Below are 22,074 nucleotides of genomic sequence, written 5' to 3'. Positions count from 1 at the left end.
ATATATATATATATATATATATATATATATATATATATATATATATATATATATATATATATATATATATATATATATATATATATATATATATATATATATATATATATATATATATATATATATATATATATATATATATATATATATATATATATATATATATATATATATATATATATATATATATATATAATTATATATTTAAAAGTCATCTTCTCTTTTGCTGTCTGAATGGTCATAACCTGTCAAAATTGGCAGCATTAAATACAAATTTTGAATTGGAAAAAGGAAACCATGTTTCTCTAGGATACTTTTTAATGCTTTGTTAAAATCAATAAATGCTCTTTTTCTAACCAATAGTTTTTGAATGATTACATTCTCTCTCTCTCTCTCTCTCTCTCTCTCTCTCTCTCTCTCTCTCTCTCTCTCTCTCTCTCTCTCTCTCTCTCTCTCTGCAGTTGTCATTTGATTTAACTATTTGCTTTGCCTTAAATACTGTCAAGTGTGAACAACCAGACTCATATGTGCAGAGTTCAAGCTAACTGCTTTATTATGTCCTGTTATAATATAGGAATCTCTCCAGTCTGGCAGCTCTTCTCTGTGAACTATTAGATAAGGCTCCAAGGAATTCAGGGAGGGTTAGTTCTGACCTTTTTATGGTTATACAGTGACTCTAGATTTGTCCAGCACTTCATCTCTCCTCCCTACCAGGCTGAATACTTCCCAACAAATATTTAAACCCTTTCATCACATTTTACATTAAATGTATGAAATGATAAAAATGTGTTTTATCATGTCTGGGAAGAAGCAATATACCGCTCCAATAATTTGTTTAATTAAAGCAAGGAAAACATTTTAAAAGCAAGGTGAATCCACAAATTACTCATTGTAAGGATTATCTATTATATAGGGATCAAAGCCTGAAAATTAAACTCTTAAACAAAGCAATCTGTTCTGCAGAACATCATAATGCATCATTCTACAATGAAAGTTAACACTAATGTTGCAATGTATACCTAGATTCCTGGAAAAACGGACAAACTACTCACAGTATACTTCAATAGGGTTGACTAAGATCCTGTCTACGCTCAAAAGCTAAGCAGGACTGCATCTAGTTAACACTTCATGGAAGAGCATCTGAGAATGCAGGATAGGCTGAGAAATTGGGGAGAAAAAAAACTCATAAAAGAGACTTCCATGCTGCAGGTGTCTTGAAATAGTATATGATATGGTTAAAGCAACATTGGCAATAGAAAGGTATGGAGAGCTATAGGGAATGGTGCTGGATACATTATTTTAGCTCTGCTTCCTCTTTTCTTTTGCCTTATTTCATGCCTTAGGTTTCTTCTTTCTGCTAATTCACATTCCTATTCTGACCTTTGCACACTACAATCCATCCACTTCGGCAGAACCGGTAGCTAATTTTTTGTTGCCCAGGCCCAGAATGGACTTCCAGAAGTGGCATCCACACAGAGAACTGGTTGTTCACATATTTGAATCCCACCACTGAATCCATCCCAAAGAAAATACAATGAGGGTATGTGTGTACCATTGCTTTGAAAACTGCATGGCTATGCCGATATAGTCTTCAAAACTGAAGTTCAGCTCAAGATTATCTTTACCTTTCATTGTTTGTTTATTTTTTGTAGGAAAAAAGGAAAAAAAAACACTTCTGCTTTAGTAATTTAGAGTCACTGGCAATCTCAATCTTTCGGGTGCTTAAATTCATTTGACAATAGATTTTTACAGCATGCTATTTCATGCATTCAGGTATATTATCACAGTTGGTAGCAACATTTAAAAGTATTACAGTTATTTTAGCTACATTTTCTCCAAACGTTATTCCCTCAAAACAAAACAAACAACAACAACAAAAAGAACCTTGATTTAACTAGAGTGAGATCTGGGCTGCTGCGTGACTTGAGCATCCAATTATTCTGCTTCCTCATCACCCAGCTCTCAATTAAAACTTCTTGAAACAGCTGGGATGGGAGAAAAAGCCCTAGCAAATTAGCTAAGTAGGTTACCAAAGTGCAAGATAACAACCTCAAGTTGAAAAGGCAGCACCTTCAGTTACTGTACGTTGCATAAGGAATTCACTGAGCAATAACCACCTTGGAGGCCTCCCTGTTTATTATGGAAGATGTAGATGTGCCAAAAGCCAATATCTTTTTATTTTATGGGTACTTTTCCCCTTCTTCTTTTTTTAATGTTTGAGCAATACCTCTTCATCAGAATGGCCTAGAAACATCCTTTCTGCTTTATTATTGTAAGTAAAAAAAATGTGACATTTAACAACAACCCACGTCCTCTATAGCAGGGGAGGCAGGAAGAGCAAAGTTCCACTTGGAACTTAGTGTCTATTGGGCCTCTTTCTCTGTACATCTGACTGAGCAAATGGAAATCCTATCCATATGGATTTAGACAAGAATTTAGCAAAAAGGGGCTTCTTCCTTCGTGGATCTTAATTTAATATACTTCAAATATTTCACTACCAGTTTCTAGTGTTTAAGTCCAATAACCTAGGTAATAAAGAAGAAGGAAGCTGAAAGGTGGAGATTACCAAACAAAACTATTACACAATCACTTTTCCACAATGATATTTGGATACAATAGGTACAGTCTATCTATTGCTAGGTGCCTGGATCAAGCACTATTCTCCAGGAAACCAAATTAAGTAAACAATGCTCTGAAATAATTAGGTAAATTATATATATTTTTTAATTAGGGTTTGGCATGGATTCCAAATCTGAGCCACATTCACATTCGTATAGCTGTGCAGCTCACAAAAAAGTGACTTTGCATGGCATATAATAGCATATGGAAATACATACATTAAAGTTATTTTAGGAAATTTTATTTCAGCATAGTATGTCTGTGCCTTTTTTGCTGGAGAGATTGAATATTGTTTCAATAGCTAAATTAGGACCTATAATCGCTTTAGGGTCTTGGTTATCCATCACAATATGTTGTTATGACTTTCTCCAATTGCCAGCTGCAATAATGAAATCAGAGCACACTTTGTAAGTGAAACTGCAGCAGTTAATGAAAATCAATAATTAGATTTAGTTGTGATTTCAGTGTAAAGAAGTACATAGACGCTGAGATAATGCAATTTTCAAAAAGTGTCATTAATTCATAATAGTTCCAGAACTAAGAATGCTGAGACTTTTTTATTTTCAGCTTAAATAAATTATTCTTAATATATGATTTATTGTAAGTTTTCTTTTAAAAACAACTCAGGACTAAACAACTTAGACAAATTATTTTAGCTTTACATTTGTTAAGTTGTAGGATATTACATTTTCATTTAATTTATTTTATTAGCTTTCCCACCAAGAATTTAGTCTTTACCTACTATATCGACTATTACAATATTTTATCATGAAAGGAAGACTAATTTTTTAATAATACTATTGAGATAGGTTTGTGGTGGAATCAATAGAAATATTTAACATATTAACAGATACATTGTTGCATTCAACTTTCCTGGAAACCATTTTGAAATTTGGTTATTCATATTTTCTGAGCAATTACCCATAGGATATTTTGCCACACTTTGTATCTACCTCTGGAAGAAAGACAATGTAATATTTCAGTTTTTTATTTTTAATAAATTTACAGACATTTCTAAAATTCTGTTTTCACTTTGTCATTATGGGGTACTGAATGTAGTTTAATGAGAAAAAAATGAATTTAAACAACTAGAATTAGGCTGCAGCATAACAAAGTTGACAAAAGTGAAGGGGGTCTGAATACTTTCTGAATGCACTGTATGTTCAGATTTGGTCTTATTGATAATGTATACGATAGCTGTTCTGAGCACTGTTGGGAACAGAAAATGGAATTATACGTAAGATTAAATAAATTATAAATTAGTCATAACTCAAAAAGAACAACCCAGGCTTTTTTTTGGGTATGTAAAATGAGTCATCTTTACTTGGAAACCTCTTTCTGTCAACAGTGAACATTTCAAGCCATTTTTAATCTGGTGTGACTACTGTAAAAAAGCCAGACAATGCAAATGAATTCATTCTTTTACCTCTTTAGTATCTAAATAAGTTATTTCTAACACCCAGGCTGCACTTGGTTTTTTTTTTTAAAAAAAAATTCTATTCATGTTCCTTCCTCAATGAAATTAAATTTGAAATATTATTTATCAACTTACCTGGTCCAGTGTTTATGTAATTTACAAAATTATTTCTTTGCATAATAGCACTTTAGCATCTGACTTTAACCTAATGAGGTCTCTTCTGATGAATTCTCTGGCTATGCCCCCAGGGAGAATCTAGAAATGCAAACAGCTGTGTTTATCTGTATGTGTGTGTGTGCACTGCAAAGAATTAGATATGGTGCTGAATTAGAGCTGTCAAGTCTTGTTTTTTGAGAAGTTTCATATCTGTAATAGCTGTATAGTAAGTAGATACAACATGACCTTCTCAATGCTGAGCAGAGTGCATAGAGCATAGGAGAATACTAAGCCAGACTTTTTTAAAACAATGTTTGGTCTAACAGGTCATAATACTCAAACAGGCATCATGACAAGCCAAAACCTAATCAACTATAATCTGCTTAACTTTAGGTATGAATATATAGCTAGCAAAATAGATGCACCTACCACACAATGGTGTGGTAGGTGCAATGGACACTGCAGTACAGGAAATTGCACTGGAATACCTGTAAGAAATACCATTTGTCACCAAGCAAGAACTTGTGACCACAAAATAGACAAAGTAATAGAAAATGAAGTAGCTAAAGTACATTGGGACTTAGGAATTCAAATACATAAACACCTGCTCCATAACATCCACATTAACTACTGTCGATAAGGAAAAAAAAAATCTGGATAGTGGATGTTGCAGTATCTGGAGATAGCAGAACAGAAGAGAAAAGACTAGGAAAAAAATCACAAAATACAAAGACTTACAAACAGAAGTATAATGACTGTGGCAAAGGAAAGCAAAGATAGGACCACTAGCAATAGGCACTTTGGGTGCAGTCCCAAAATATGTGGAACACCACTTGAAGAGCATCAGTATTGGCTAAACCATCATCAGTAAATTGCAAAAGGTAACTTTACTTGGAAAGTATCCTGTGTTAATACCTTTAACACTTAAACAACAATATCTGCCTATCCCAGATCCCTAGGGAAGACTTGACAGATGGGAAATAATGCCAAAGACAGTCTAAACATCTCACTGTCTATATGACTTTGAATGGTTTACAGTTAAATATAGTTGAAACAGTATTCAAAAATGAGCAAGTTAAAATATTGTAGAATTTCTGAATATAAAGTGATAAAAGTCTTGGCTCATAACATACCATTTTTAACCATGGTTGAAAAGAAGAAACTGTGAATAACTGTTATACCAGGAGAGAATTGAATAGAAGAAAAAGAATTGGAAAAGATCACAAAGTGTTAATATCTGAAAATCAAATTTAAAATATTACAACATAAACTAACCATGGCCGTTGGCACACTATGTACCATACTAAAAAAAAATCTTGGACGACAGTTTGTGCCTTGACAAATTTTCTATTTGACAATTTTAAAAAGCCACATTCTTGGATCTGTGTATATATATCCATTACAATATCCTAGTGTCTTGGAAAAACCTCAGTGCATATAAAGACCAACACCTGCTAAAGAACTGGCATCTATGATCTCACACTGTTATTGTTATTAGGGTGACACGGTAACTCAGTGGTTAAGATGCTGGGCTTGTTGTCTAGTAAGCGGGCAGCCCAGGTTCGAGGCCTGATCGCCACATGATGGAGTAAGCTCCCATCCTCGCCCCAGCTCCTGCTAACCTAGCAGTTCGAAAGCATGCAAATACGAGTAGATAAATAGGTACCACTTCAATGAGAAAGGTAACAGTACTTCATGATGTCATGCTGGCCACATGACCACCAAAATGTCTTTGGACAGCTCTGGCTCAATGGCCTCTAAATGGAGATAAACACCATCCCCTATAGTCGGAAATGAGTAAAATCTGCAGGGACTCCTTTACCATTTGTTGTATTATTATTATTACTATTATTATCGTATACATATCTAATTTCTACCACACATTTTTCCTAACAGCATAAAGTATATCCAGTTAAACATTAGAATTCAATCTTATGACTCAACGCAATCTTGCAGTAAAGTGGATTCTTTTATCAGTTCCAGCAAGATGCACATTTCTCTCTTGCCTAGAATGTAAGTTTCTAACTTCCATATTATTTCCCTCTGTGGCCCTACAAAAAATACCAGCTTTTTGCCATGGAAAGTCCTATACTATTTCCCCCCTTAGAAGCAAAGTACAGTGCAGATTTATTCTCTTTTATGACTACTCTGAATATTCAAATGTTCGATGTATGTCATGTATAAATGTCATCCTCAGTCTAAAATAAGTAGCTGTTGAAGTGCTGCTATTAGTATTACCAAGTGGCTGTATCTGCATTATATTGTAGATTTTAATGGCTAGTGCTATTTGTTTATAGGTGATTTACTGTGGATGTTTATTCCTTTAGATATTTTATTTTTATGTTACATTGCATTCTGTTATTTATTATTATTATTCTTTGTAGATCAGTTGTCCCCAACCTTCTTGGACCATGGACCAGATTTGTGGAGGTTTTACATGGACGGGGGAGGGGAGGAAGGAGCGTGTAACCTAGATCTTGCACTTGTGCCATTTGTCGTGCCCATTGCTCACCTCCAGTTATGCGGCCCAGTTCTTAACAGGTCATAGACCGGTTTGTAGGGAACTCGTGTGATTGGGGACCCTTGCTGTAGATGTTTCCTTGTATACTACCATAAGTCTGCTCAGATTTGGTAAATTACAAGTGCAAATAAAAAAAATATTTATTTTTAGGTTAAAATTGATCAATGATCAAGTCTAGGAACAGACTTTAAGCAGCAATCTGCTTTAAGCAGAACTATATCACTTCCTCCTTATGGGATGGTGAAATGTCCCTTGTCTCAAGGATGCATTCAATACCACAAACACCCAGCACATGTCATCCCCCAGGTAGCCATAGCCAGTCAGGACATGGCTCCTACACCAAGGAGGCTGAACCAACAGATTCAGTAGGTAAGCAAATAAATCTGATATGGTCTGGAAATAAACTCTGGCACATGGATAAATTATATATAGAATAAACCTTTTGCAGTTAGCCTTTCTGAGACAGTGGTAAATGGCCCCTGATAAAGACATAAATAAGAATTTAATCCATGAATCAGCAAGTGTTGACATTTAAGGAGGATTAGAGTTATTACTGAAAATTGCAGCATTTCAGAGAGAGTACCATGAAAGTCAGTTCCACTAAAGCGTAATAATTTTGAACAAAATGAAGTCTGATGGGAGTTCTAATATTTTAATAAAATACTTGTACTCTTTGGGCTCTGCTTGATCATAGGAGGAAGTTTCCATTTTCTGGTTGCTTCTTTACCTACTTTATATGGAGGTTTGTGAATTTATCCTAAGCTAAAATGGAAGAAGAGATTAAAAGGCCACACTGCTCCTGAAATCTGCAGTATTTTCCTAGCTGACAAAAATGCATATCACTACATTATTTTGAAAAACATATTTAATTATTGCTGATAACAATCTTAAGTAATGTGAGCTGCTACATATATTTATCACTTTGAGTAAGTAGAATTGAACTGCGCACATTTGTGCATTCATAACAAAAGTAATCTTTCAATTACATCAACAATGTGAGACCATTACTGTGGGTTGCAAAACTAGATTAGTGGTCCCTCCAGAAGGCCACAATACCTTAAAGTGAACTGATAGTTGTGTGGGAGGGAAACAACAGAATTACAACTTAAACCATTTCTTCCAAAAGTTCCTTTTTTTTCATGAAAAAAAACAAGAGTCTGAGATAGAATTGTGAATTTTTTTCCCAAATAAGTCTTAAACTGAACCAGAAATAAGACACTTTATGCAAGGAATTATTTTATATCTTTCACTGATAGCACAATTGCAACTTTTGGCTTCCATTTTGTGATGCCAGAGCAACCCCAGATTGTGTAACTGAACCTTGGTAGTAAAATCCACATTTTTGATGGGACATTTTCAGCTTTTTGTTGTTGTTGTTCTCTTAGAAATGTGTTAAATAAAGGGTTTTAAACATCTATGAAATAACTAAAGCAAATCACTGAACAAAAAAAGAGGGAAAATTTCTCTGCAGCTCTAAAATAATATTTTTTTTAAAAAAACTGTAGGCCTGGACAAAATATTGCTCATACATTATATATAATTACAAACCTGAGAAACAAAGCTAAAGGCTTTCATTGGTCTCTTTTTATATTCATATTCTAAATTGTGGAATATAATTAGGTAATGTCTGAAGTTACTAATTCTTCCCCTATAAAGAAGATTGTGAGGGTAACATGCCTTCATTGAGGGCAGAAGGTCTTCAAATTAGATTCAGCTATTTTTTTTTTATAAAACGTGATTTCTATAATTGCTTCCTTAAATACAATCATTTCACCCTCTTCCAGCTTAGGCTAATTAAAGCTTTGTTTATTCTGGATTTAATATTTCAGAAATGCTAATTAAAGTCTTACCACTTGATTGCAACCAGCCCTTCTTTATCCAGAATATGACCATGGATAATTTATTGATTGGCAAGACTGCCTTTAAAGGATTATTCTGATCATGGATTGGCACAATTTTGACATACTCTTTCTCCCAAAATACTGCAAGTGTCACAATTCTAGGATACAGAGCACATGTTCAAGCTTGTTACTTCCAAGAGGTAGGTTGAACTGCCCAAACAGCAAATATTGCATTTAGCTACCTAATCATTTCTGCACCCATCCTCCTCCTCCTCCTCCTCCTCCTCCTCCTCCTCCTCCTCGTCTTCCTCCTTTAAAAAAAACCACTTTCCAAGTTCAAATATTGTTCTGAAACCACAATAGGTTTCAAGATCAAATGTATAAAAGCATTAATCCTACTCTTCTCAATTCTATTTTTATTTAATTTTTTAATTTTTATTTTTTCAAACAGACAAAATACACAATAGACAATACATTTTCCTTTTCCCTTAACAATACTATGTCCTATATCTCTTATGTTTATTAACAATTATTTACATTACTTCTCTTACTCAATTCTAACCAACTATAATACATGTCCCATACCTTGTAAAATTCAGTAACTTCTTTGTCTTTCATTTCTAAGGTTAGTTTGTTCATCTCTGCACAGTCTAAAATCTTTCCTATAATCTTTGCATTTGTTGGTATGTTTTCACTTTTCCAATGTTGCACATATGCAATATATGCAGCCGTTATAATATGTATAATGATGTATTGGAGTCGTTTTTCAATTTTTGGATTAATTATGCCTAATAAAAATATTTCGGGCTTGAATTCACCAATTCTATTTTTAAAATGTGCTCTCCAAGCTAAGGAATCTATGGCACATAAAAGATTATAATTTGATGAGTACATTGAGTCACCAACTAGATTTTTTTCTACAACCTTAACTGATGTTTTTTCCCAAATGAAGTATTGGGCTAACCTTCTGAACCGCTAACCTTCTGTCATTTCAGAGTCTATTACATGTGCATACTAAAGATCATACAGTGCAAAGTAAAACGGAAAGATGTAACTATAAGACCTCTTATCCACCCTACAGAGAAAATCAATCATCATTTAGTAAGTGATTGCTCTATTTATTGCCGCAATCTAAACACAAGCAAAATGGCTGCCACTCCAGAAGTGCTTTAGAAAAGGAGTCGTGGCATTGAATCACAGGGGTCCTTGAATACCTTTTTATCATGCAACGGGATAAAAAATATCATTTTGTGATGAAAAACTCCAATAAATCATGTTCATATGTTCTCTTCCTCATATTGCTCAAGAAAGACTCTATTCAGAATGTAGATGATTTAGCCTAGATTCCAATAGAATAGAGCTTGAAGGGACCTTGGAGGTCTTCTAGTTCAGCCCCCTGCTCAAGCAGGAGGACCTATATCATCTCAGACAAGTGACTGTCTAGCCTCTTCTTAAAAATCTCCAGTGATGGAACACTCACAATTTCTGGAGGCAAGCTGTTCCATGGTTAATTATTCTCACTGTCAGGAAATTTCTCCTTAATTCCAGGTTGCTACTCTCTTTGATCAGTTTCCAGCCATTGTTTCTTGTCCTGCCTTCTGGTACTTTGGTGAATAATGTGACCCTCTCTTCTTGGTGGTAGCCCTTCAAATAATGGAATACTGCTATCATGTCTCCCCCTTTTCTTCTTTTCTTTAGACTAGCCAAACCCAAGTCCTGCAGCCGTTCTTCATATGTTTTAGTCTCCAGGTCTTTAAACATCTTAGTTGCTCTTCTCTAAAAAATTTTCCAAACTCTCAACATCTTTTTTGTGATATGGTGACCAAAATTGGCTGCAGTATTCCAGGTGTGGTCTTATTAGGATTTTATAAAGCGGTACTAATACTTTGTGTGATCTTGATTCTATGCCTCTGTTTATGCAGCCCAGGATTGTATTAGCTTTTTTAGCTGCTGCTGCACATTGCTGGTGATCGTCCACTAGGACTCCAAGGTCCTCTCACAGTTACTGTTTTTAAGCCAGGTCTCACCCAATCTGTGCTTGTACCTTTGATTTTTTCCCTGCCTAAGTGTAAAACTTTGCTCTTCTCCATATTGAAACTCATTTTGTTGGATAGGGCCCATTGTTCAAGTTTATCAAGATCTTTTTTGATCCTGAGTTTGTCTTCTGGGGTATTGGCTACTCCTGCCAATTTGGTGTCATCTGCAAATTTGATGAGTTCCCCTTCCCCTTCATCTAAGCCATTTATGAAGATATTGAAGAGTACTGGGCCTAAGAAAAAACCTTCACTGCTTACTTCTCTCCATGGGGATGTAGTACCATTGAGGACTACTCGTTGAGTATGGTTTGCCAGCCAGCTACAGATCCATCTGGTGGTGATGTTGTCTATTCCATTTTTTTCTAGCTTGCCAAGAAGTAGGTTGTGGTCTACTTTATCAAATGCCTTACTGAAATCTAAGTATACTACGTCCACAGCATTTCACTGGTCTACTAGTTTAGTCACTTTATCAAAAAATGAAATAAGATTGGTTTGGCATGATCTGTTTTTAACAAACCCATGCTAACTACTAGTTATAATTCTGTTTGCTTCTACTTGTTCTCACATCTGTTTTTTGATTATCTTTTCTAGGATGTTCCCAGGTATTGATGTTAAACTGATTTGTCTGTACTTTCCTGGATCCGTTTTTTTTTTCCTTTCTTGAAGATGGGAACCACATCAGCCCTTTTCCAATCCTCAGGTATTTTCCGGGTGCTCCAGGATTTATGAAAGATGTGGTGCAATGGTTCTGAGATAACATCTGCCAGCTCCTTCAGAATTCTGGGATGTAATCTGTCGGGTCCCAGTGATTTATATTCATCAAGGTCAGATAAGTGTTCTCTTACCATTTTCTTGCTTATTTTAATTTTTGTTTCTAGTTTGTCTTTTGCAGTAGTTTTTTTTTGGGGGGGTATGTTGGGCTATAGTTTCTTTTTGCGTGAAGACTGATGCAATGTATAAGTTAAGCAGCTCTGCTTTCTCCCTGTTGCCTATTATATTCTTGCCATCTTCTTTCTTTAGTGGACCTACAGTTTCCTTGACTTTTTGTTGTTGTTAATATGTTGGAAGAATTTTTTTTTTATTATCTTTGATTTCTGTTGCAAGTCTTTGTTCGTTCTGAGCCTTTGCTTTCCTGACTTCATCTTTGCATGTTCTGGCTGTCTGCTGATAATTGGCTTTAGTTATATGCCCCTCTTTCCATGTTTTTTTCTTTCTGTTTGTCAGAGAGATCTTGTGTAGCCATGATGGTTTCTTCTTGAATTTCTTGTTTTTCTTTTTCAGTGGTATTGTGCTGGTATAGACTTTTATGATTGCATTTTTCAGAGTTTCCCATGCATGAGATCTTTTCTAGGTTCTCTCTGAGTTTGTTAAAGTCAGATTTTGAAGTTTAAGACACTGGTTGGGTTGTTTTCTATTGCTAGTGTTTGCATTATATTAAATTCCAGTATGATATGGTCACTTTCACCCAAGGTTCCGGCAACTTCAACTCCCTCTATCACTTCTTCTCCATTAGTAAGAATTAAGTACAGTACAGTACAGTACAGCTTTATGTCTAGTTCCCTCCTCCACCTTTTGGGTGACAAAGTTGTCAGTTAGGTTGGTTAGGAATCTGTTTGATCTCCCGCTCGCTGCAGAGTTTGTCTCCCAGTTGATATCTCCCATTACTACTGTTGTAGGCTTCCTACATACATTTGTTAACTGGTTATTTCTTCTGATTGGTTGGGTGGCCTGTAATATACACCTATGGCAATGCCACTTTTTTTCTCTTTTATATTGACCCATATACATTCTGGAGAGATTTTATCTTTGATCATGTGCATTTCTGTAGATATGTAGTGTTCTCTTACATATAGTGGAACTCCCCCTCCTCTTTTTGTAGACCTGTTTTTTTTTTAACAATTTGTATTCATCTATCAGTCCATTCCATTCATGGGTTTCGTCCCACCAGGTTCCTGTAATGCCAACTATGTCATACCCTCCCTCATGTACTATTGTTTCTAGTTTGCCCTGTTTGTTCCCCAAGCTTTGAGCATTTGTATATAACCATTTAAGAGTTTTATGCCTGTCAGTGGGCATGTTTCTGGCATCTCCTGATTGTTATTTAAGTTTTTCTTTTTTCTCATCACTGCCTGCCTCATTGTTTGATTTGTTTTCTTGGGATTTATGATTGGTTTGGGTTCTAGAAATTGTAAAGATTGGTCACCCTTCCCCCTCAATTTTAGTTTAAAGCCCTCCTGATGAGCTGGGCCAGTCTTTTTCCGAGTACATTTTAAAGATTAAAACTTAGATTAAAACGTCTGAATTCATGCTCAGAGTTCAAACTTTTGCCTGCTGTTTTCCATAGTTTTTATGACAGAGTCATTAAAGCAAGTGAAACAATCTGTGGCCTCAGTGTCATTCTTGTGTTTCCCAATGCCCTTTCAGGCCAAACACTGGTGGTAATTTTGAAATGAAAAGTCCATGAAAGCTGAAGTTTAAATATTTAAGTAGGTTTAATACCATAAAAGAAAAAAAATTCTTTCTTAGAAACTAAAGAAAAACAAAAATGGACTATGGTAATACCAAGTGCTGAGGCCTTATTCATTTTGCATGATTATCCTCACTCCCTGTACATCTCATCAAAAATTAAATTATGTCCTCAACCTTTGGGTTGCCCACCATTTATTTCATTAACAACCACAGTCTACAAGGCAAGGTAAACATCCTCTATGTCACAGGTGCCACATTCACCATATCACATGACGTGTTGCGATGTATTGTGACTTTTTTCACATTGCTGAAGCTGGGTTGGGCGTGGACTCCGCATGATGCAACCAGACCGCGGGCCAGCAGTTTGACCCCTGCTCTATGTAATATATTTATCTTGGAATGTTATCTCCATTTTTAAGGGCTAAAATTGGGGACAATGAAGAAGGCACAAGAATACCATCCTCACTCTAATATTTTCATACATGATGCCAACCGTCACTTTTCCTTTCACCTTTGTTGATTCAAGCTAGAAATGGTCTTCCATAAATGTCTGGATGAATAAGATTAGAAGCAGTTTCTCCATTACAGTGCATTTTCTGAAGATATTAATCCAAATGAACAAAAAGCTCTCTTCAAGCTAAAAATATAAAGACTAAGATGGATATTGCCAGGGGATGGATTGGGAGATAAACCTACAGATTAAAGAGCCATAGAATTGTGAGAGGACACTAAAAGAGTCCAAATATATGCCCAGTCCAGGAATTCAAATTAAAGCATCAATGGCTGCTTAGTTTTGGCTTTAACATATCTAATGGAGAAAAATGCCCCACTGCTTTTTATAAATGCTCCACTATCAAACACCTTTCACTTAATGTTAATTTACATCCTGTAACTTAAAATCATTGTTCCATTTCTTGAACAAACAGGTCTTTCTTTTTCAGATAACCATTCTACACTTTGGAAAGCCCTATCATATTTCCCAGCAATCATTTCTCAAGGATCTATCCAGTTTCCTTAGTCTGTCTTTCTAAGTCTGTTTTCTTAGTTTGTTCTTGCTATCCATCTCTGCGTTATCTCTTTATTAAAATGTGGGGTACAGAGCTGAACATGATAGCTGACATGAAATCTGGCCAAAGCAAAATAAAATGGTAGTACTATTACCCAGGATTCAGAAGTCACGCTAAAACTGCACTTGCTTTTCCCCCCCAGTGATATTAGACCACTTGCAACCAACCACTATTCCAAAATCTGTATCACAAATAGATTTCATTATCTAATCATGGCAGCCCTCTCCCCCCCCCCACCCAAATCCTACACCTGTCTCTTTAAATTTTGCTCTGTAATTGAAAACATTTTGCATTGGTGTATATTAAATTTCACACTTTTATTTTCACTCATTTCTCTAACTTATAAAGCTTATACTACTTTTTCTTTCTATGTTCTGTTTAAGCTATCCCATCCAGTTTCATATCAAATACAAATACAATAAACATTCCCTCTACTATTCATCTGGATTATTCATGACAATAGGGTGGTGTGGTGGCTCAGTGATTAAGATGCTGGGCTTGTTAGCTAGAAAGCTGGCAGCCCAGGTTCAAGACCTGAGCACCACATGGTGGAGTAAGCTCCTGTCCTCGCTCCAGCTCCTGCTAACCTAGCAGTTCAAAAGCATGCAAATGTAAGTAGATAATTAGGTATTACTAAGGTGGGAAGGTAACAGTGCTCTGTGATGTCATGCTGGCTACATGACCACTGAAATGTCTTTGGACAGCTCTGGCTCAATGGCCTTGAAACGGAGATGAGCACCGCCCCCTACAGTCGGCAACAACTAGTGGAGTAAAATCCGTAGGGACTCCTTTACCTTAATTCATGACAATGGTGAAAAGATAATGAAACTATAGTTACTTAACTTACCTGATGTTGTTGGAATCACTTCAGTTGTATTTCTAAGTCCAACAAATGAGAACTGATAGAGCCTCCAGGATCTAGTATCCCCCACTTCCACTGAACTGCGTTTCCACATATAGATTATTTCTTCCTTTGGGTAGCCATCTTCAAACCAAGGAAAATCAGGATTACATCAATGTATTTTATGTACTAGTGCTTCCTTACTTACATGCTAGTACTTTCCTATTTATATGTGGGTCTCAGCAATACTATAGATGCACTTGTATGACTTTCAGCCATTTTGCAACACAACACTTATTGAATTCATTTAAAACCCAAACCAACAAGAACTTCAGAAAAAGATTTTACAGTTACAAACCATCATGGAAAAAGCATGACTATGTCAAATGTCTGACAAGTTGCACTATATCAAATTGTAAACATTCTTTTTCTTAAGAGGAAACTTCACTGGCTACTCATCTCCAACCCCCATAATGGCTTTTTAAATGTTAAAAGTACACAGAAAAGTGATGGATTTTATCAGGAAACATGTATCCCAATGTTCACGCCAATCTGTAAAGATGAATTGCTCTGCTAGATATCTAAGAGAACCACTATTAAATAATAACTAAAATCATAAAATGTGCGCTTTTGTATGCTTTGTTCTGGAGAAAGAGATATTATATGCTCTGGACTCCCCACTGGACTTGGTAGTAAGTATTTCTAGATGCCATTCTCCCATTAGCTGTGAAGTTTAATGAGTCAGTCTCACTATGCCTATTCACTTCACTTCACTGACATAGATGACAATAAAATAGGAGGAACCCAAGGCTTGCCTAAGACATTTTACTCTTGTACAAAATGTCATATAAAACGTTCAGCATTAATCACAGAAGAGGTTCATCCATAATGGTTGAAGAAAGAAAGAAGTTGAGCTTAGAGAACAGAGGGCAGTGGCTACATAAACCTTCCTCATCTGAGACAGTCTCTTCATTCCATTCTGTCCATTTAATGGTGAGGTCAACTCTACTTAACTCTGGGAATCATAACCTGAGTTTAGAGGAAGGTTGGGACATAGATGTGATGAATTTATAAACATGTGAAATCTGAATTGGTAGCTTACTTTTTGGCAGCAATATTTCTCCTTAGTTGGAGTTCAAGAGTACTTGGTAGCCTCATATTTATTTAACCACATAGCTATTGTATGGAAATAGTCCAGTGACTTATAGATAAATGACCTAGATTTCTCTAAAATCAAGAGCAATAGATAATGTGTGTTCATCTGTATAGTAATTTTGGTAATTTTAGCATTGATTATTGCTGCACAAAACCTATGTATTACATTGTCAGCTTTATCTGATTATTGTGATATTAAGCTTTTTAAAAATATTATTATTTTCCTCTTTCTTTCATCAGGATAATCCTATTGTTGCCTACTTACAGCTTGAAAATGCCAGTGGACAAGAGTGTTCATCCATTGGGAAATTGTATAACTGTAATTGACACTCTGCATCTATTGTCAGTCTGAAAATAAACAAAGGCAGATGTTATTTCTATTTGTAATGTTCTCAGCCTACCAATTCTTACTGTAACTATGACAATAGTTAATATGTATTCATACAAATACTTTATCTCTGCTAAAAGCCCGAGAAGTGTTCCTTGAGTACATGAAATATTCTTACAGTCCTTCTTTGTAAACTATTTCTTCACCTTCGTTTTCTATAACTCTGAATTGTTTGGAGCAGAAATTTGTCCCAACTCTATTTTTATATTAGTTTGGGAATGGGTAAAAAGAAGCTTGAAAATCCATATGCATTTTTGTATGCAGTTTTCTTAATACAACTTTTGTTAATATGTGCAATTTTTAATAAAAGAGAATGTATGTAACTCAGGGTCGAACTGTGGAATCCTTGGTGGCCTCTGAGCTTGGTTGTTTGCTTACAGAGATTTCATTACCTAAATAGGTAACATCATCAGTGCCATATACTTTTTTATTTGTTACACGATACATATAGACTGTATGTATGATATACTGTGTATGCATTTTATATGTTTTTTGCAAGTAATTTTCCATGCTTAAACATTTTATTATACAATTTCAGTACAAAAGAAAAGAAGATTAATCTGCTTGATTCTATGTATCAGTTTGGAAGAGAAGTTTGCATTAAACCATGAATGACATTAATTTCTCCCTTATCATTAATTCCATCCAACATTCCTTTTAATATATTTTAATTACTATATGATGCATCTTTCATCCTTTCTTGTACTTATTTTGTTATTCCACAATGGATGCAGGTGTCATGTGTCTGACTAATGAAACACTTCAAAGAACTTTCAGGCATTTTTTAACCTAAAAAGCCTTTATTAGTGTAAAGGAGTGTCAGCACAGCATGGAGAATGCCAAGATCTGAATTTCCCTTCCTTTGCACATAACATTCCAGGCATTTCCCCTCCCCTATTTTGGGGTCATGATTCACATCTTCCAATTAACCTGGAGGGCAAAGATTCACTTCCATTCCCTTCCGTGTGCTTTTCTCTCCTCTCTCATTCTCATCTGAATTAACTCTAAAAGTACCAGACAGTTCTGCATATTTTGTCAAAGCAAGAATATTCAATATTAGCAGCGTTGACATCAGGCTTCTATCTATTTATTTGAGGGTAAAGGCTATTAAACTCAGTGTAATAACTTCTGCACAGTCATAATTAGGGTTTTACCATGAAATGTTGACAAGAAGGAACAAGTCCTGCCTATCTGGGCTCTTTAGGTGTATAAATCATGCTTGTCTTCTCACTTTTGAAATTTACCACTAAACTGGCTGTCTATCATAACTAACATGGCAAGTGGGTTTCTTATAATGGGCTTCCAAGGAAATATGGAGGCCATGAAAATTAATTTATTTCTAAACATAAGAATCAACTGTGAATAGTCTACTGAACAGCATTGTAAAAGCTATGTTAAGCTGTATTCCTGTATTTACTTCTAGCAAACCTTTCAGGGCTGTTGAGATTCCTTCTTTGTTCACAGTGCTGCAAGCAGCCCTCAATGTCATGTGCCCTTAGTTTCCTGTCAAGCAATGAGAGAAAGGAGATGGGGGCATGCCAACACTGCAGAGATACCCCTTTTAAAAATGCACATTTTATCCTAAGGATAGTTGTGAGATAAGAGAATTGGTGGGGAGCTAGAGAGGAAGAGTCTTGTTCATTCATATCTTTTCATTACATGACAGTGCACTGGTTGACATCATTTTATTCTCCTTAAAATGCTGTGGGGCCAGTTTGAGAGATAGCAAATATCTTATTGCATGCTCTGATTCTTAGGTTCTAACTATTCTATCATATAGTTCTGCTCTAGCAATGAAAATGTTCACTTAATTTTGGCTGAAATATTTAAGACATTGTATAGTCACTATGTATGATGCCTTCTTTATTCACATTGACACATCCATAAGTATTGAGCACTGGAAATAATGGAATTAACTATGAAAATACCTGAGGGTATAAAGCACCCTGCCATCATTCCAGATCCTGAGCATTCTATTGGGTGTTGTTATCCAGTGTGCATCTGCTTTTTTTGAGTTTCGAAAGAACGTATCAGGAATCCAGATCTTCCCCACCATGTTGCTGTTCAACCTCAGAACTTTAATAGTGCTGTTAAATCTTAGTCGTCTGTCATACCAGGTTTGGGCAAAAAAAATATCAATTGTATATTCCTGCAGGAATAACAAAATGTGTTAAGGGAAGATCTGCAAGATCTCAGTACAAAGTATTTATGAAGTTACTTCTCAAAACTTTGTTGGCCCTTTTGCTGAGGAGAAACCAGCCACTTCAGTAGAGATTAAGACTATGCAAGAAGAGTTATGCAGGTGGAACAGGAAAAGTCTATCCCTAAATTGTGTCAGAATAACAGTTTTGGAAGGGACCTTGGAGGTCTTCTAGTCCAACCCTCTGCTCAAGCAGGAGATCCTATGACATTCTAGACAAATGGCTGTCCAATCTCCAGTGATGGAGCACTGACAACTTCTGGAGACAAGCCATTCCACTGAATAATTGTTCATACTATCAAGAAATATCTCCTTAGTTTTAGATGGGATCTCTCCTTGATAAGTTTCCTTCTGTTACTTGTCCTGCCTTCAGATGCTTTGGTTGGATTCCTCTTCTTTAAATATTGGAAGACTGCTATCATATCACTCCTAGACTTTCTCTTTGTTAGACATTCCCAGTTCTTGCAATGTTCTTCATATGTTTTAACCTCCAGTTCCCTAATCATCTTTGTTGCTCTGTCTACTCAACTAGTGAGCATACTCTCATCTAACTTCACAGAACCAGTCAAAATTCATCTTGCTTTCAGCCAGGCTGATTCAGAACAGAATCAATTAAAGAACACTTTATTTCCACCCATAGAAGTACCCACTTCCCACTCAGTCCTCAGAACAGCAAACCTCTATGTTGAAAAAGAGGCAAGAAAGATCATTTATACTCATTTTTTTTCTATAAAGGTGTCTAAGGCAGTGGCATGTTAACATATATTATTCGCCACTATTGGTAACATATATTATTTATACATAGTAAGGACTATCAGAGTTCACTAATGACCAACAATCTTCAAAAAACTCTATCAAAAATCTATGAAGAGCTATTACATACCATATTGATAGCATTCACTGGACCAATGCTATTGACATACATATCAGTGTGAATTACCGTGGGTTGCACTGTAACAGAAACAATAAGAGCAAGACTGTAAAACTGTAAATTAAAGACAACAATTCCAACAATAATTAATGATGTTAGCCATTCAAATTAGCAAAATAATGAAGCAACCAATGAATGTTTTTTTTTAAAAAAGCTACATTATTTCAATTAAAGAAAATATAAGCAATACTGCCAATAAGAAAGGACTTTGCCTTTCTCATCATCCTGAAATCACAACTTTGGGAATCTGTTCTAAATAATTAAAGTTAACTAAAATTAGATCAAAGCCCTTAAGAAATGCAATGTTTATGGAATGTAATATTGACAGGAAAAAAAAATCCTCCATGTAAACAATTCTATTTCTTGATAATAACAGGTTGGCATAAAAGTTGATACTTTATAAAATGATATCATAATGTTTACTTTAGACTTTTATTTATAATATTGTATATTTATAATTCTAATTATTGACATTTTAAAATTTATAAATGTGATTATTTTGTAATAAAAATTGGTAATTTAGTTCTGATTGCTTTTCTCAAAGAGCTGACAACAATAGAGAAAACAACCTGATATCCTCTTGAACAAACATGGTAAAAACTAAAAGGCTTTTTTCTCTTATTTAACTGTTTAATGACTGTCAATATGATGCACAGTTAGATACATTTAAGGCTTTACTAGTTAAGAGGCCTTCACTGCAATCCTAAACTCACTGGTGGGACTTCTGTTCAGAACTCAGATTTAACAAGCTCTGTGATCAATGTCATACTCAACTAAATAGCAAATGTATACATAAAATGTTGAGACTAATTTAATCCATAAACCACAATTATGCACTTGGAGTTCAGTTAATAAGGAATCAATAGAAGTTAATTCCTCCTTAGATGTTCTAAGTTGTACTATTTTCAAAACAGTTACAACTAAGAAAAAAACTATTTCCCCCTTTTCTGTCTAAACAAGCTATCTAACGAGAACAGCCAAAGTAGCTATCTGCCTGTGTTTTCAAAGTCTTATTCCTATAAGTTATGGCTGCCCTTTCCTTCCCCTCTGCCTGAAAAAGTCAGCTTATCTAGGCAGAGGAGAAAATATTGTACCATAGTAGAGGGGTCCTCAGCCTTGGCAACTTTAAGACTTGTGGACTTCAACTCCCTGTGATAAAAATCTGGATGTTGTTTGGCCATGTTCTTGGAGACCCTAAGATAGGGGTCTTCAAACTTGGCCCTTTTATGACTTGTGGACTTCAACTCCCAGAATTCCTCAGCCAGTGTGCCTGGCTGAGGAATTCTGGGAGTTGAAGTCCACAAGTCTTAAATTTGCCAAGATTGGAGACCCCTGCAATAGTAATTACAAATCATTCTTTCTACAAATATTAACATCTAAGTTGCTTTAAAGATAACTAAATAAAACATTACTGTGCCAAAAAAACATAAGTTCAAGTTTTAAAAGGAAAGAAGAGAAAATACAGAGCTAAAGTATGTGAAATATTATCTTTTTCTATCAGCAAACACAATATGAACATTGTAACACCATATAAATTAGTTTTTGCACTAAAAAAATGGGATGGATTTTCATCCATCCACATTATTGTAGAATAAATTATAATTAGAATTAATAATTATAAATAATCCTGATGTACCATTAATTAGATTAAAATCTAATATGTCTTGGTGGGATGGATTTTCATCCCATTTGTATTATTGCATAATTAATTAGAATTAATAATTATAATTAATAATCCTAGTGTACCATTAATTAGATACAATTTAACATGCCGGGATTTATATTTGATTGGGAGTGCCTAGAGTTCCACATATGATTGGTGACTATATGGCTGTTTTAATTAAATGAATAAATATTCAAAGATAATATTTTGTTTCTATAATCTCTTTTAATCAGTCACATTATTCATTAACTTTCACAAATAGATTTCAGTTTTGATTCACATGTACTTCTCTCTCTCTCAAAAAAAAAATGTGAAACTGGAGTCTTCCATTCTCTGCTGCTCTCATTAACAGCATGACTCTCCCCTTGATACCAAACCATCAGGAAAAACAGCCACCTCATATTTACCATCTTTTCCCTACTGTAACACTATATGGCACATTTTTTGCTAAACATGAACAAACTAGTCTCAACTTTTCAGTTCTGGACAAGCTGTCATCCATTTTCCTCCCTCGAGTGGCTTTTTAAAAATTTGGGATGGATTTTCTATAAACATGTGAAGAGAGATATTTACTCCTCTCGTCACAGCAATTACCGCTTCTTGCCACCGAATTAAGATAACTCAGCCATAAATAAAATGTCTTCTTTGACCAATCCCTCATTTTGTTCAATGCATCATTTCATATTGTATTTCTGGCTCTTTCTCCACCTCCACTTCCTGAATCCATGTTTCCCATATTCCCATCGTTACAATGAATTCTTCATTTAATA

General features: G+C 35.2%; 1 protein-coding gene across 1 annotated transcript in view; it reads right to left on the bottom strand.

Moving 5' to 3' along the window:
* GABRG2 (gamma-aminobutyric acid type A receptor gamma2 subunit) overlaps window positions 1-19,656 on the bottom strand; it is a 54,775-nt gene extending 35,119 nt beyond the window's left edge. The window contains exons 1-4 of the mRNA XM_015817506.1: window positions 19,594-19,656; window positions 18,439-18,659; window positions 16,388-16,470; window positions 14,974-15,111 (exon numbers count right to left, since the gene is read on the bottom strand). Coding sequence (XP_015672992.1) covers window positions 14,974-15,111; window positions 16,388-16,470; window positions 18,439-18,659; window positions 19,594-19,635 — 484 coding nt within the window. The 5' untranslated portion in view covers window positions 19,636-19,656. The remainder of the gene's footprint in view (window positions 1-14,973; window positions 15,112-16,387; window positions 16,471-18,438; window positions 18,660-19,593) is intronic.
* Window positions 19,657-22,074: the final 2,418 nt, after the last annotated feature.

Source organism: Protobothrops mucrosquamatus, unplaced genomic scaffold (assembly GCF_001527695.2).
Source record: "Protobothrops mucrosquamatus isolate PMUCROS unplaced genomic scaffold, P.Mucros_1.0 scaffold599, whole genome shotgun sequence".
Lineage (NCBI taxonomy): Eukaryota > Metazoa > Chordata > Lepidosauria > Squamata > Viperidae > Protobothrops > Protobothrops mucrosquamatus.
This window is presented reverse-complemented; position numbering and strand designations above follow the sequence as displayed.